Consider the following 14,845-nt stretch of genomic DNA (forward strand, 5'->3'; position numbering starts at 1 on the left):
GTACGCAAATACTCTAAAGGTCTCGATGAAGTAAATTGTTTGGCCTCATATTGAATTGTTTGCTGATAGAGATCTATTTGTGTCCAAAGGGAAATGGCTACCGCACACAGCATGCCTCCCCTGGCCCTCGTGGCCCTGCCACCTCCATGGAGGCCTTGTCTCCCTTCTTCAAGAAGAAAGCACACATCCTGGAAGTACTTCGCAAGATGGAGGAGACGGACCCTCTGAAATTCCACCCGTCCACCGCAAGCATGTCTTTCTGCGACTACAGCCAGGTGCTCATGTCCACAGAGGCTGTTTTGGCCACTGCGGACCCCCTTCCACTACCCTGCAAATCCCACCACACACACTGCCACTACTCCTGCTCCGACACTGACTCCCACCAGCGTGTCAACGGCGACGGGGCAGTGAAGTGTGAGGAAGGGAACACCTGCTGTTTACACTGCAAGAGGAGCCCAGACAGTCCTCCAAAGCCATGCAACCATGTCTGTAGTCCTTCAAAAGCCAACTCGGCCACCCAGAGCCATGTACTTCCTTTAGCTGCTACAAGCGAATGTCACAGTAAGAACCGAACGGCGGAGTCCGTTCCCCCGTCCAAACAATGCACCAAGAATGAAGCCCACCAGCAACCAGCGGGCGCCGCCGCCCCCTCCTTAGTCACAGAAACAGACGATCAGAGTCTGGAGTTGATGGAAGTGGAGCAAGAGCAGGATAGCTCTGATAATTGTCTAAACGCTAGTGTCCCTGAAGAGCTCACTGGTTTCTGTCCCACCTCCCACCTGCCCAGTTCTGAGAAGGAGAGCGCACAGATCTCCCACTGTGACGCGGAGACAAGCGATGCCGTTCACAACGGCGTCAAGGCTGCCATGTCGAATGACCCCTCAGCCGTCCCTGAGAAAGACTGCACAGATCAGGAGGCTTCTTCCGTGAGAGCCAGTGCCTCCGTCAGCCCGAGCACGTCGTGCCTCAGCGACGTCAAAGCCGCCGCCATCAACTCGCCGTCCAAACTGCTCAAGTTCTTGAAGATTCCATCGATAGGGGAGAAGTCTCAACCTTCAACCTCTGCAGTCCGTCTGAGTCCCCAACTCACCCGCAGCTCCAGGATCCCCTGTCGCACCAACAACTACGAGGTTTACCACTCACCTGTCCCCACACGCAAAGCCACCACCACAGAGAGGTGCAGGCAGCCCCCTCCACCGCCCACCAGGTCTGAGTCCTACCCCGCCACACACTCAGCGCCAACCTCACCTCCTCAGCCTGAAGATGTCTCCCCCCAGCCCGCTCAGGATATAAGCTACAGCAGCCTCTCTGCACCTAAAGCCAGTGCTGCATCAAAAATGGGAGCTCCCTCCTCCGCATCCTCCTCCTCACCCAAAGTATCTCAGAGGGTCCCTCATTATGAAAATGTCTGTGTTATGTCTACCAACTCCAGAGAGGAGGAACCAACCCAGGAACTTGAAAAAAGAACCACACTTCCATCCCAAGCAAAGTCAAACGGGGGTGAGAGGAAGCTTGTTAAATCGTTACCAGAAAGTGTCCTCAACCCTCCTCCTCAACGAAAGCAGTCGTCCTCGTCCACGTCAGAATCCACGTCGGATGAAGAAGAGGATTCGGACAGCCCCGTGTGGGTTAACCACCACCCCCTGCCTCACACATCCGGCATCAGCAAGGTCGCGCAGGTCAGAGCCCACTTCTCACAAACCAGAGAGAAACAGGAGGCAGATGTGAGGGAGATCACTGTGCAGAGCTCTGTGGTTGCCCACCAGCCGCCGCCACCTCCAGTCAGGAGGAGCGACTCCTCTTCCATCCCCAAGAGGCCCGCGGTCGGGGCGGCGAGACCCCAGGCTGATTCCAGTCACCACGCTTTCAAAGAAAGACTGGCTGCGCTTGGAAAGCTGAGGAGCTCTGAGGATTTACAAGTCAGTCTCAGGCCGGTCGACGCAGTGAATGAGGGCTCCTATGGAGAAGAAAGGGGCAAGGAGCCCATGGAGATCCAAAAAGAGGAGCAGAGACATTCCAAATACATAGACTCTTCGGATGGTAAACCCAGAGTTACAAGTGGTGGTTTGAAGTACCCGGGTACATCTCAGCTGTATGAACAGGCTGTAAAATCTTCTGGTTCAGTTGTGGTTAAACAAGAACTGTGTGTGACCAAGACAGAAGGCTCCAAAAGTAAAATTGGTCTGCCGTCCCCCAACGCAGATGCTCCACAGGTATTACGCAACAACATTAAATGCCCTGGCTCCCTGAATCTGGCCTATAACCTTAAACCAGGTGTCGGTCCTCACAGTAGCAACAGCCCCAACAGAATTCCCCCAAAGTCGCCGTCCAAACCTTGCCAGGGCACGTCCGTCCACAGAGGGGGGAAGCCCGCAGAGGCCCCGCGCTACTCGTCCAAATCCGAGGAGAGGACGAAGATCAGCGGCAAAGGGAAAAAGAATCCCATGTACGGAGACAGCCTGCCACCGCCTCCCCCGAGACCTCCAATGTCAGAGGGGGAGAAGCCGGTGCCGCCGGTACCCAGCCCACAGTCCGCCATCGAGCAGAAGGTGATGAAGGGCATCGAGGAGAACATGCTGAAGCTCCAGGAGCAAGACCGAGGAGCGCAGCCCACCGAGGTGAAGCAGAAAGCCTCCAACGGCATCGCGAGCTGGTTCGGACTCAAGAAGAGCAAGTTGCCAGCGCTCAGCCGCAAGACGGACGCGACCAAAGCAAAGGACGAGAAGAAGGAGTGGAAGATCAACATCCCCTCAGTGAGCAGGGACTCCGTGAAAATGGCCACCAGGTGTAAAGAAGGAGTGGAAGGCCTGAACATCTCGTCACTGATGGAGAAGGCAGAGGGGCTGAGGAGGGCGCTGGAGGAGGAGAGGGCGTATGTGGAGAGGTCAGGGAGGGGTCACTCCTGTGAGGTGGTGATGGACCAAGCTCAGGGACAGCTGGCTGTCATGTACAGGGGAGCACGCTCCGACAACTTCATGCAACAGCTGTTGAACAGGTGAGGACTCAACGGGCTCAAGTGGATTGGAAAGCTGCTTAATAACAAGTAGTAGTTAAATTAAAGGAATAGTTTAACATTTTGGGGGAAATGTTTATTTGGCATATCTTATAACAATAAAGTAAAATCAAATGCATTGGAGTTTTTTGTTCTTCCCATCTTACTCTCATCTTTAAAGTGAATAAGTATATTTTCCAAAATAGCAAACGATTCTTTTTGTATTCTTTGCAAAGTCACATGATTAGTTTTGCATAATGACAAAACAGGAATAAGAAAAACATAAATAGATAACACATGAACATTTTAAGTAACAAAAAAACGGTCTACAAAGAAATAAAACAATTGGACTCATAACAAATAAAATCTAGATTAACATATCTGTCTTCTAGAGGTTCGAGTTGAGTTGCGGTTGTCTTTACATCAAGGATCTTGTTCAAATAGTTGGTTTTGCAAACTATCCTTTTCAATTGGAGAATGCTAAGACCTACTTTTTGTTTGTGGACAACTTAACTCAACCTAACTTGTGTTTGATTAATATAGAGTGGACGGGAAAGACGTGATCAGCGTGCCACAGCGTCGGCTCTCGTTCGATTGTAAGACCTCCAAGCCGGTGTTTTTACAGCAGGGCGACATCATCAGTCACACCACCAGCCGTGACGATATGGAGAAGGTACTTTGTTAGTTGCACTTCAATTCTTTCTGTGTAGTCAGACACAAACTGAGACAATGTTTACATTTACAATAGTGATAAAAGAAAATGACGAGGAGGAAGACACAACTCGCTCACAGTACATTTACTCAATTAATGCCATTAAGTATACACGCATGGTACTTCTACTTTATGAGTATTTCTATTTTATCCAACTATATACGTCTCCTCCGCTACATATCAGACAAATGTAGTGGAGAAAGAAAATACAATAGTTATCTGACAGCTAAAGCAACCTTCAGGTTGCAATGTTGTCTTCCCTTCCTGTCCAATGAAAACCAAACCATGATGTGTTGATTTTGAATGTTTCTGATAAACTGAAAGACGAAATGTTCCTTTTTAATAGTTGAGAAAATTATCCTTCTTCTAAGCTTTAACAAGCTAATAAAAGTCCCTCTTAGATTAGCTGGAAAATCCATTCTCACGAAGCTGAAAACAAGGCTCCTTTTTCTGAGCTCTTTTCAGAGATACATGGTTCATACAGGACAGCAACAGGATGTAAAGTATGTTGCAACTTTGGTATTTGTACTTTTACTTAAAGTTACTCCAAGGAACTTTTATTTTGTGATGATTTTGGCGGCCCCGGTGGACGATGGTGGTGGTGTTTCCGAGCACCAGAGAACTTTAGAGGACCTCATTTTACTGCAGTCGGGTCTGAGAGTCTTCCTCGAGCAGTCCTCTTCCCTCACAGTAACTTTAAGTAAAAGATCTGAATACCTCTTGTACCCCTGGTGAAATGTGTTCAACAGTGTATCGTTTTTCACAGCTAAACTTGGGCTCTAGTGCTGTTAGACTAGTTTCCTGCATACTGATGTGAAGAGCCGACTGATGGAGCATTCACTCCATCTGCTGCTGTGTTGCTCTTTCATGCAGGAATCAGACAGAATTGGCAAGATCACATCAGATGAAAATCTTGCAGATTCAGTTCACTCTCAACACTTTGCAGGTAAGAAAGAACTTTATCTGAGCAAAGAAATATCACATATTTTTGATATGTTAGTTTATGAGCGTTAAGACCTTGTTAAAGATCAGTCATACTTATGTTGAACTAGTCCTGCATCGCACATGCACATGTTTATTAATATGCACATACAGTGGGACAGACCGGTTTTGGAAACATTTGTATGTTTTTTTCTTTTCTTTTCTTTTTTATAGGACTTTAATCTGTAAAGTATTATCACACTGTGGTATTACTGCTTGTACTTTAGTAACATATCTGAGTGTTTCTGGCAATAATAAAAATCTGCAACAATCCATACGTTTTCAATTAAGGCTCGTACCTTATCTGGCATATAAAAGGTAAATAGACGAGGCCGCGCCCCCGAGAAATACCGGTTCAGATACTTCAGTCAACGATCAAATAAATGACGGGGTATTCATGAACGTACACATTTATCTCTTCATTCCTTTGTGTATTTATTGATGACTTTTGTTTTGCCCTCAATTATGTGATCATTTTGTTTATTCCTTTATGTCAGCCACTGAATGTGTCCGTTCTCTGCAGGTTCTGGTGCTTCCACGTACACCCTGGACAGCGGCATCGGTACGTTCCCCCTGCCCGACTGCAGCAGCGGCGCAGCAGGGCGGAGCCTGTCCAAGACGAGGGCCGGGGCCGAGCGCCATTCTTCTGGCTCCCCGGGGAGGGCCGGCCGACGGGCCCGCACCCTGGACAGAGAGCCGACGTCACAGGAGGAGTGCTACGTGCCTCACAAACAGCTGATTCCTACCATTCAGTATGGCTCCGTGCTGGAGGGAAGAAGCTGCGCCGGCGTCATCCGTGAAGGTGCCGTGAAACGGTCCAATTTATTCATAACACCAGAGCATTCAGCGCATTGTCAGTTATTTTATATCGCCTCCAGCGTTGTGCTGTTTGATGTGGTCCGCAAACTCGTACTGCACTCAAATAAATATAAAAAAACAGTGTTTCTGTACCAAGAAGTGTTGGTCATCTAATAGGGAAATATTCTGATACATTAAAATATCCATCTACAGACAAAGAGGCCCACGGAGCGAACATGTTTTCCCCTCGCTCGAAGACTTGGACCTTCCCCAACCTGAAGACACCAGCGGGCCCTGCAGAGGTTTACCTGGCGGTGGAGGAGGAAGAGGAGGAGCCGGTGTCCTTTGGATCACCATTCAGAGGGGTAGGAATGCTGTCTTATTACTTTTTAATGACTTTTTAAATACTATAATGTATTTTTATGACGTCTTTCCATCAAGATATACTATTACTTTTTAATTACCTTTTTTAGACATAGTGTACTATATTTGTGACTTTTTTCCACATACTATACCATTGTATATATGCTATAATATGACGATACTACCTTTTTTTTAAATGATTTTTGTTTACATATATTTTACGATGATTTTTACGTCTTTTTAAATATACTATGACGTTTCATAACTATTGTAGAGATACTTAACTATATTTTTATGATACTTTTTTAAACATGCTATATTAGGATTTTATTTATTAAATGTTTTCGACATTCTATAATAAAAATGTTGTGTTTAAGATTTATTTGACTTTTGATATAGCTGTTTTCCACATACACATATTATGTATTTTTTATGTCATTCTTTTATCATGCTATAGTATACATTTTGTATCACTTTGCGACATGCTATAACCTTCGATAAGGTGAAACTCCCCAAATAAAATGCTTTAACAGGGAAAAGATCTCAGGAAGCACAACAGAGGAGGGATCCCTCTTCCAGGACGGACATGCATGCAGTAGATGTCGTGTACCTAGTAAACCCAAAAAGCAAAACTATGGAAAATCAGGAGACAATATTATAGTAATTTTTTTGTAAGTTGTTATTCTTGTTTTCTCCCCAAATTAATGTGTTTTTATTTGATCTCTTCTTATTGAAAAACTGTGCAGGAGCTTATCTGGGTCACTAACAGAGTACTTTGCAGGCAGTAAAGTTGAGATACATTTTTAAATCTGCACTCACATCTTACATAATGTAAAAAAACACAGAACCACATTCTCCCTTTAGAAATTATTAATTAGCTGAGTATTAAAGATTCACAGTTGTATGCTTTATGTAACCCACTTTGTTTTTTTGCACCTGAAGGCGTAGCATAAGATGAAAGACGTGACCTAAAATGTTTCTCGCCCCATTGTGCATCCTTTCAGAGCATGAAGGCCGGCGGTCCCTCCTCCAGCCGGGTCGTCGACCCCGGCAGCTTGCCTGTGCCTGCCCAGTCGGGGATGATCCGCAGGGGGAAGACTCGGACTCCCAGTGTCCCTGAGATGAGCAGGGAGGCCGGGCTGGAGCTGCTCAGGGAGCGGCCGGAGGAAGCTCTCTCCCCGAGCCGCCCTCAGGTCCTGGAGACCCCAGAGTCCCTCAGCGATTCTCTGTACGACAGTCTGTCGTCCTGCGGAAGCCAAGGATGATCCCGCCAAGGATTTGGGAGGACAGGGAGCTGCGCAATGGAGTCCACAGACAATGAGACACAAGCCCGCTCTGAACACGTCTCCTGGTTGCTGGCTGCACCGCGATGCTGCCGAACCCACCGCCATCTTTGAGAAAGAGAAACTGCTTCTTTTTTGATGTTCGCAAGAATATTGTGGTGACGCTTTCTCATCAGCTGTTTCTCTGTTGCAACTGGAAAGAGATCAATAGACTTCTCCTCAGGATTTCCTATAAACATGAAGCCAAAAGCCACCCCAAATCATATAGGCTGTTCACCTTTTTCACAATCAGACTCTTGTGGACACTCTTTATTCATGTGTAGAGGACTACAAAACGCATGGCTATGCTAATGATTAGCACAAAAGTTATCACTCCTGGTAGTTGTTCAGCAACTTGTCTTTTGTTTTTAATCATCTTGATAGGCAGATCGTTGTTGTGTACATCGAGGAAGAGCTGATCTGTAGCAACACCTCCATTCTGGACATCATTTCGTCACAATGTATTGAAAAAAACGAGCTCCTTAAAAAAATGAATGTTAATGTCTGTGATTCTTTATTGCTGAACTCATGCATCACGATTTTAAATGTATAAACGATTTTATTGAACATGTTGATATCGTTTTGCAGCCAATGAAGGTTGTCCGAAAAATTCAGTTTTAAATCATAATACATTTAAAGGTAATATATACCAGCAATAATAACATAGATAAGAGAAATGGCTACACTATTCAATGAATATGTATTTCTATTATTTATTTATTTTAAATGTACATCATTTGCAGTCATCTTATTTTCTTTTTGTAATCTTTCTGTGAAATTGCAGTCTCTTCGCTTAGTAGATTATGTTCATATCTGGTATTTCGACATCTCCGTTGCTGTTCGTTCCCTAGCCAATAGAGGTCCTATGTACCTATTGCCGTTTTTCAACTTTCTAATTAAAATGTTTTGATTTACTTCTCTGTGTGAAGTAGTTATGTTAGCTGGTCCAATAAATAGACATATAATAAGTGGACAGGGCATTTAATTTAGAAATGTGTACTTCTAAGTATTTTTCATTTTGTTCGCCACCAATTTAGCAGAAACTAATGTATCATTTATTCGACACATTCCTCGTCCGTCAGAAACCTACATTACCCATAATGCAACTCACCCGCAAATACTCAAGTAAAGTATAAGTTCCTCAACAGTACAAGTAATTATACTTAGTTACTGATAAACAGACCTGCTAAATAAAATCAGTGGAGTTATTTTACTCTTTACTCAATACATTTCGTTGACAGCTGTTACTTTACACGTTAAAATTTTACTACCAAAATATGATCATTGTGGTAATTAAACAACCCAACGACATTCCCTTACACAATATCCTAATATAACGGAGCATTTTCTGCAGTACAAGTATGTGTACGTCTAATATGCAACGTACATTTTGATAATACACAAAGTACTTACTTAAAAAGATATGTAGAATATCCATTTCTGCTAATAGATCAACCTAAATGTTTCTCATGGTTCCTTGAAGCAACATGTTTAGGACTGCAATTTACCATTATTTTCATTGATTAACCTGCTGATCTATCATGTAATCCATAAAAAAACTAAACTTAAAAGCCCATAACAAATGATCTATGGCCAAGTTGATGTCTTCAAAGGCTTTTTGTCTGTCCAAAACGAAATTATATAAAAATGGTTACATTTGAGAAGATGAAACCAGCACATTTTGTGGCACTTGTTTGAAAAATGACTCAAAAGATAAATTGACAAAACAGTTGCAGATCATCTGGATTATTTTCCAGATGATCTGCTAATTGATAACTCATTGCTTCATGTCATAACTATTACGTATGATAAAGTATATATGTATGATAGTACCGTTAGCCAGAATTTTAAAAAAGATTACTTCATTTCAATACGTTCAACACATTTATTTGAGCAAATGTATCAAATTATTAGTTTAAATTGTACATCCATAAAATAAATTCTTCACAGTTTACGCTTTCAAAAAATTGTAAAGGTTAACATCACATCTTTTGGCAAACTACTTTCTAGACAACAGATATTTAGAGAAATTTACACTGGGAGAGGTCTGAATAACTCGTCTGCTATCCAAGATGAAGAGACAGATGGCACCGACTCTTCCGCCTCCTCCAGCGGCCAACACCCAAAATACCAAAAGTCCGTCTGAACGAGTTAGTGTAGATCATCATGACTCCGACAGGCTTTCGGGGTTTGTGTCAGCGTTACCAGACTTCACCACTCAAAATGTTGGTCTCAAAACAGAATTTGAAGGAACAAAAACAATGACAGGGAAATTTCTCAAAGGGGGGAATCTGTTGTCAAAATCATGGGACACCTTATCTTATGACACTCCACTAAAGAGAATGGAGGAAAACTAAAAATAAGCAAATCAACGACTGAAATTAAATAACTTCAAATAAAACACTGATAAGCCTCCGAATCCGACACGACCCACTAAAAAAAAGGAGCCAATCGTGTCATTAATTTATGGCACTAAATAATGAGTATCTTCATTAAGTTCAGCTCAGCTTCTGTGAGTTGTCATAGGGCAACACTCCCCTCTACAGGCAAAGCACGTTCACTACAGCATTAGTCTAATTCTCCATTCACAGCTATGATGGGACTAGCATTAGTTTATCATAAACTTGCATTCAACTCTTGTTGAAAGTTTGAAAAAGAAATTTCAATAATATAAGACCACATAGGAGTTAATTCAATAAATGAAGACAGAAAGTGAAAAGCACCAATTGCATTGCAAATTGTGCCTCTTCAGACAGATTGTTTTTAATTTCCAAATGTTCTTTACTTCTTTTCCTTCTTCTTCTCCTGAAACAGGGACACATAATCAGAGTTGTAAGAACCAACCATATCAACCTTAGAAACTTTACTCTAGTGGTATCAAACCATATGGTTAAAAGGAATAAAATGCATCAGGCTTTAGATACACAGATAACACCCGTTAATGTGATCTCTTCATTATTGCCTTTGGTCTTTCAAGACTTAGCCATGAACTTAAAACAAATTTAAAAAGGAGACCATTCTGTACCTTATCGTTCATGGCAAGGATGACCATGAGTTTTCTGAAGATGGTGATGAAATCCAGGAACAAGTCCACGCAGTGCCTTAAAAAATAAAGTACATCAGGCTTGTTTCAGAAACGTGTCATATGCTTTTGAGGGTGGGGGGGGATGTCTATACATCATTCAATATCTCTAAAATAAGAGCATCTGGATATTAAATGTATCCATTAATTTTCTAAGGGCTGAGCTTGGCTTGCCCCTCAGAAAAAGTCACATTTTTGTATCTGTTTTTTTACTTACTTTTAGGAACTGACGCTAAGCTTCACTGTACTATCGAATGATGCATTTGCATGGTATTTATTTGGTTATGAGAAAATGTGAGCCAACTGGTAAGGAATACAAAAAGACAAGTCATCACCAGATGTAGTCCTTGTCTCCATTCTCTGCTTTCTCAATGATGAGCTGAGTGTCAAACAGGACGAATCCGCACATGATGAGCAGCCCGAGGTACATGTGTGCCTGCCAGAATATACGAAAACATGATTTAGACCAAAACGTTAACACAGCGGATTCATTGTTTCGTGAGGAATGGTGCCATTTGGTTCAGCTACCTTAAACAGCATCACAGATCCAAAGAACATGTTCATCACAGACATCAGGAACAGGAGGGAAAGGCCAGACATCAGTGTGCCTTAAAGAAACGCGAGTTAAAAGGGTGACATTTAAGTAAGGTTGAAAGGAGAAGTATACAGTGTAATGGGTCACAACATTAACAGCCTCTACCTCCAAGGAACAGGTAGCTCCTGCGTTTGGCATAGAGAGCGCTGAGAGTGAAGCAAACGAAAATTGCAGCGGTTCCCATGAAAGCAGTCACGATGATGCTGAGAAACAAACCAGAACAAAATGTAAGTTCAGTAAATTCCCACTTTCAATAAGTGTACGGACTCACAGAGAGATGGCTACCAATCATTCTACAATGCTCTTCTCAATGCGGTTTAGGCTCATAATGTTTAACTTTTAGTCAGCTAGCTGCCAGCTGCTTATGTGCGTAAGTGACTTTTCAATTACCTCGGATTGACAGCGATGACAAAGTCCAGTGTGGGGCCGAGGCCGACACCTGGAGAAGGAGAGAGGGAGGAAAACGCTGCTTATAGACTCTTACATGACTGTAAATTAGCAGACAGCAGAGTTTGCATACTTAGTGCCAACTGCACCTGTAACATAAAGTACCTGTGAGGAATGCAAACCCTGCGAGGATAGCCAGTCTCTTCTTCTCCGTTTCAGAGTTGTGTGGCGTCATGGCGAGCCAAAACATCATCCCCAAGGAGCCGAGTACAGACAGCACTCCTCCCTAAGAAAGAGGCCACAAGGTTACGATGGACCAGCCAGTGCACCATTTGTGGGTGACGTCACTGAAACTATAGTTGTTTCCTTCACTATAAGATGTGAAGATAAGAGACAACTTGTCTAAAAAGCCTTTTTCCGTTTCTTGATCTTATGGTCATTCTGATTCAAATAATAATAATGCATTCTATTTGTAAGGCACTCTTCATTTAAGAATCTCAGAGTGCCACAGAGCCAGTACATAGTTAAAACTAACTATAATAAAAAAGGAATAGTTGACACAGTCATAAAACTCAACTCAGTCATAAACGCCTTCCTGAATAAAATGTTTTTTGGGCCAGTCTTAAAAGAGTCCAGTGTCTGTGTTGCCCTTAGGTGGTTACATAAATTACAGGCAAGTACTTTGACCTGTGGTACCAGTACAAGGGACCTTTATAGTGTGTCCTCCTTTTATATCAGGGCAGGTGTAGCAGACAAAAAAACAAATTAGAGAAGTTCTTGCTTTTTGTTCTCTCACATTTTGTCTTGGGTTTTTGATGCGCTCTACTTATAACTTCTATGTCTCGCCTCACCTATTCTTTCCCAAATATGATGTTCTTATTGGCTAGGCCCTATATGTTTCAATGTTGACACCAAGACATGCAAGCTCTCTAATTTGGGATATTGGGAAATACAAATATAACTGAATTGAAAAAGGGGAATTTCACCTTCAGTTTTTTATCCAGAATACACGCAGTCTTCTAAAACTGTAAATCCCCAAATAATGCGTGTTTCCGACACTATTTATAGAGGATATATGAATATATCACCAAAATGAAAGATCATTTCCACTAAAATCTTTAAAAAACATGAATACACTTTCTTGAAATAAAGATGCACTACATTTTACAGCAAATGTAATTTATGTAATTGATGTGGCTATTGTTTAAAACAAAGTAAATTAATTAGAGAAAGAGAAGCATTAAGATCTGCTTACCAACTGTGTTGAACAAACACTGGATAATGCTGCACTTCAAAATTATCTATAAATCATTTTTCCAATGTGAAAACTATGACATTTATCTGCAGTACACATTTAAAAGTACCAGGTAACAAAAAAAAAAGCACCAATTGGGTTAGTAGGAAATGCAACGTATACTTGTATGTACTTTGCCTAAGGGAATTGTTTGCATAAAGAAAATCGACATTCAGAATCGACCTGGACAGGTAGACGCTGTTGAATCTTATTAGCAATACCTGAAAGAGGCGTGTGACAACATGGACGTAGGAGCCAGCTGCAGCCACAAACATACAAAGTGCCAGGCTGGAGTACACATTCTTCAAGTGCACCTGGGTGGAATGAGATCTGCAAAAAAATGTTTACAATGAGGAGGGCTGGGCAGGGAATACTTCAGTTATAGTGGATTAAGCATGTCTATACACACACACACACACACACAGACACACAGACACACAGACACAGACACAGACACAGACACAGACACAGACACACACACAGACACACACACACACACACACACACACACACACACACACACACACACACACACACACACACACACACACACACACACACACACACACATATATAGCAATCTACTGCATGCTTACGCACATTTGGGAGAACTTTAAGAGGGAGTCAAAGTTGATGTTGCGGTCAAACACGTGCATGATGAAACCAGGGGTCGAGAACTGAAGAGAGTCTTCAACGTACAAAGTCAGCTCTGAACAGAAACACATATGATTACACTTGAGCTCCACTTTCACAGGCAGAATCAATACTGTTTTACAACTATAACTGCAGCATTCAAAAAGGTTGAATGATTTGTTAAAGATCAGTACTGGAGAGCGATAGTACTGATCAATTTTGAGGTACTTCACTTGAGTATTTGCATTTTGTGCTACTTTTCTCCACATTCAAAAAGGGATTTATTCCACCACATATATTGAACAGATACTTTTAATAAGAAAATTCAAACACAGTAAACAAAATCTAGTAGATTCAACTATCCAACAGTATACCATCAATATCTATCACCAGTAACACTTTTATAATAACTGCATGCTATGAATCATTAGTTAAGTATGAGTAAACACTTAATTAATCATTTATAAAGCATTGTTCCACACTTTATAAATGATGGATTCTCCATTTGTAAATGATGATATATATTGCTTCATTGCGTGCAGTTCAATAATATAAGAATATAACATGAATTATATGATTAACTTTTAATACATTTTTTTTACTGACGATCTTACACTTTGAAGTATTATGTACATCGGTACTCTTACTTAAACTTAAAACTTAAACTAAGTATGTTAACATAAAACCACCCGACAACTGCTTCCACGCATGTCGCTTATCAAAAGTGCGCAGTTTAATGAAATGGAAGACCGTTGCCTCCGGAGCTTTCTGCCAAAATATTAACTATTTCTAAACCTAGTAGGTTTGTAACCTAAACTTGAGGAGATAAGGAGAACGGCGTAAACGATTAACTTCTTCCGCCTGCGTCGTATCACGGTTTGTGACATTAAACTGCACAACAGGTTATAACGCTCACGTTCACCGATACGCACGCAAACAAGCTTTCCAATAACATATTCTCAATTCGTGTTGACGATGTTGCCGTTAGCTGGCAACTAATTTAAAAGCAACTCGACTAAATCAAAACACGGTGTTAGAAACAGGATAATCGAGCAACAGCTCCAAACTATAGTTGACGTCTGGGGATATCATATGAGCAGCTAACGCTGCTAGCTAACAGCTAGCGTTAAATACCGAGCGGCTAACATTTCGGTAACGAGCTCGTTTGTCAACACAACTCGACGTCTCATTCATCCTCGAGCACATAACGCCAGCAATGTGTCCAGCTAACAGTCATTATCAATCGGAGTATTATTACATTAAGCTAACACGAGCGCTTACCTTTACCTCACTCTGCTACCAGCTAGCTAACTGTTTGGCAGCTTTTCTTCTTCCTGCTGTACGTGTCAGTGGCCTGAAGACGTCACGGTGGCCACGCCCAGACGATTGGCGTCCTCGCGCCTCTGTGTGTATGAAACACGGTTATTTCCCCGCCTCGCTAATGGACATACATCAACAAGTAGCCTGTAATATAATCACTGAACGTTGAAGCAAAGTCGTCGTTACCCAATACTTTGTTCAGAAACCTTTAAAAGGTACTTCCTGGTGTGTCACCGAGTAATGTCCCCGGTACACCTAAAATGGCCGACTCAGAAATGTAACTGCACCATTTCAAACGGCAAAAACAACGACTTTCATGTTCGTTAAGCAGTTTGCAACTTCGACCGTGCGGTTTATAAACGCTGT

General features: G+C 42.3%; 2 protein-coding genes across 6 annotated transcripts in view; one reads left to right on the top strand and one right to left on the bottom strand.

The window, feature by feature from the left end:
* The window catches only part of nckap5l (NCK-associated protein 5-like), a 32,889-nt gene extending 24,807 nt beyond the window's left edge, over positions 1 to 8,082 (top strand). For 2 of the 4 annotated variants that reach the window (XM_034536424.1, XM_034536425.1), the window contains exons 8-13: positions 90 to 2,995; positions 3,536 to 3,665; positions 4,578 to 4,650; positions 5,209 to 5,487; positions 5,697 to 5,848; positions 6,851 to 8,082. In XM_034536424.1, coding sequence (XP_034392315.1) covers positions 90 to 2,995; positions 3,536 to 3,665; positions 4,578 to 4,650; positions 5,209 to 5,487; positions 5,697 to 5,848; positions 6,851 to 7,111 — 3,801 coding nt within the window. In that variant the 3' untranslated portion in view covers positions 7,112 to 8,082. The other 2 variants (XR_004609689.1, XM_034536427.1) reach the window with 2 other exon arrangements.
* A 957-nt stretch (positions 8,083 to 9,039) lies between these two features.
* tegt (testis enhanced gene transcript (BAX inhibitor 1)) lies at positions 9,040 to 14,770 on the bottom strand. Of its 2 annotated transcripts, none has more exons than XM_034536428.1 (10): positions 14,441 to 14,770; positions 13,127 to 13,235; positions 12,748 to 12,856; positions 11,398 to 11,518; positions 11,236 to 11,284; positions 10,951 to 11,048; positions 10,779 to 10,858; positions 10,586 to 10,686; positions 10,194 to 10,269; positions 9,040 to 9,973 (listed from the first exon to the last, which is right to left on the bottom strand). In XM_034536428.1, exons 2-10 carry the CDS (start codon positions 13,180 to 13,182, stop codon positions 9,950 to 9,952), a joined length of 714 nt encoding a protein of 237 aa, XP_034392319.1. In that variant the 5' UTR covers positions 13,183 to 13,235; positions 14,441 to 14,770; the 3' UTR covers positions 9,040 to 9,949. The 2 variants fall into 2 exon arrangements, with proteins under 2 accessions (XP_034392319.1, XP_034392320.1); XM_034536429.1 differs by having other exon boundaries at positions 9,172 to 9,973; positions 14,447 to 14,659.
* Between the last annotated feature and the right edge of the window lie 75 nt (positions 14,771 to 14,845).

Source organism: Cyclopterus lumpus, chromosome 7 (genome assembly GCF_009769545.1).
Source record: "Cyclopterus lumpus isolate fCycLum1 chromosome 7, fCycLum1.pri, whole genome shotgun sequence".
In the NCBI taxonomy this organism is placed as follows: Eukaryota; Metazoa; Chordata; class Actinopteri; order Perciformes; family Cyclopteridae; genus Cyclopterus; species Cyclopterus lumpus.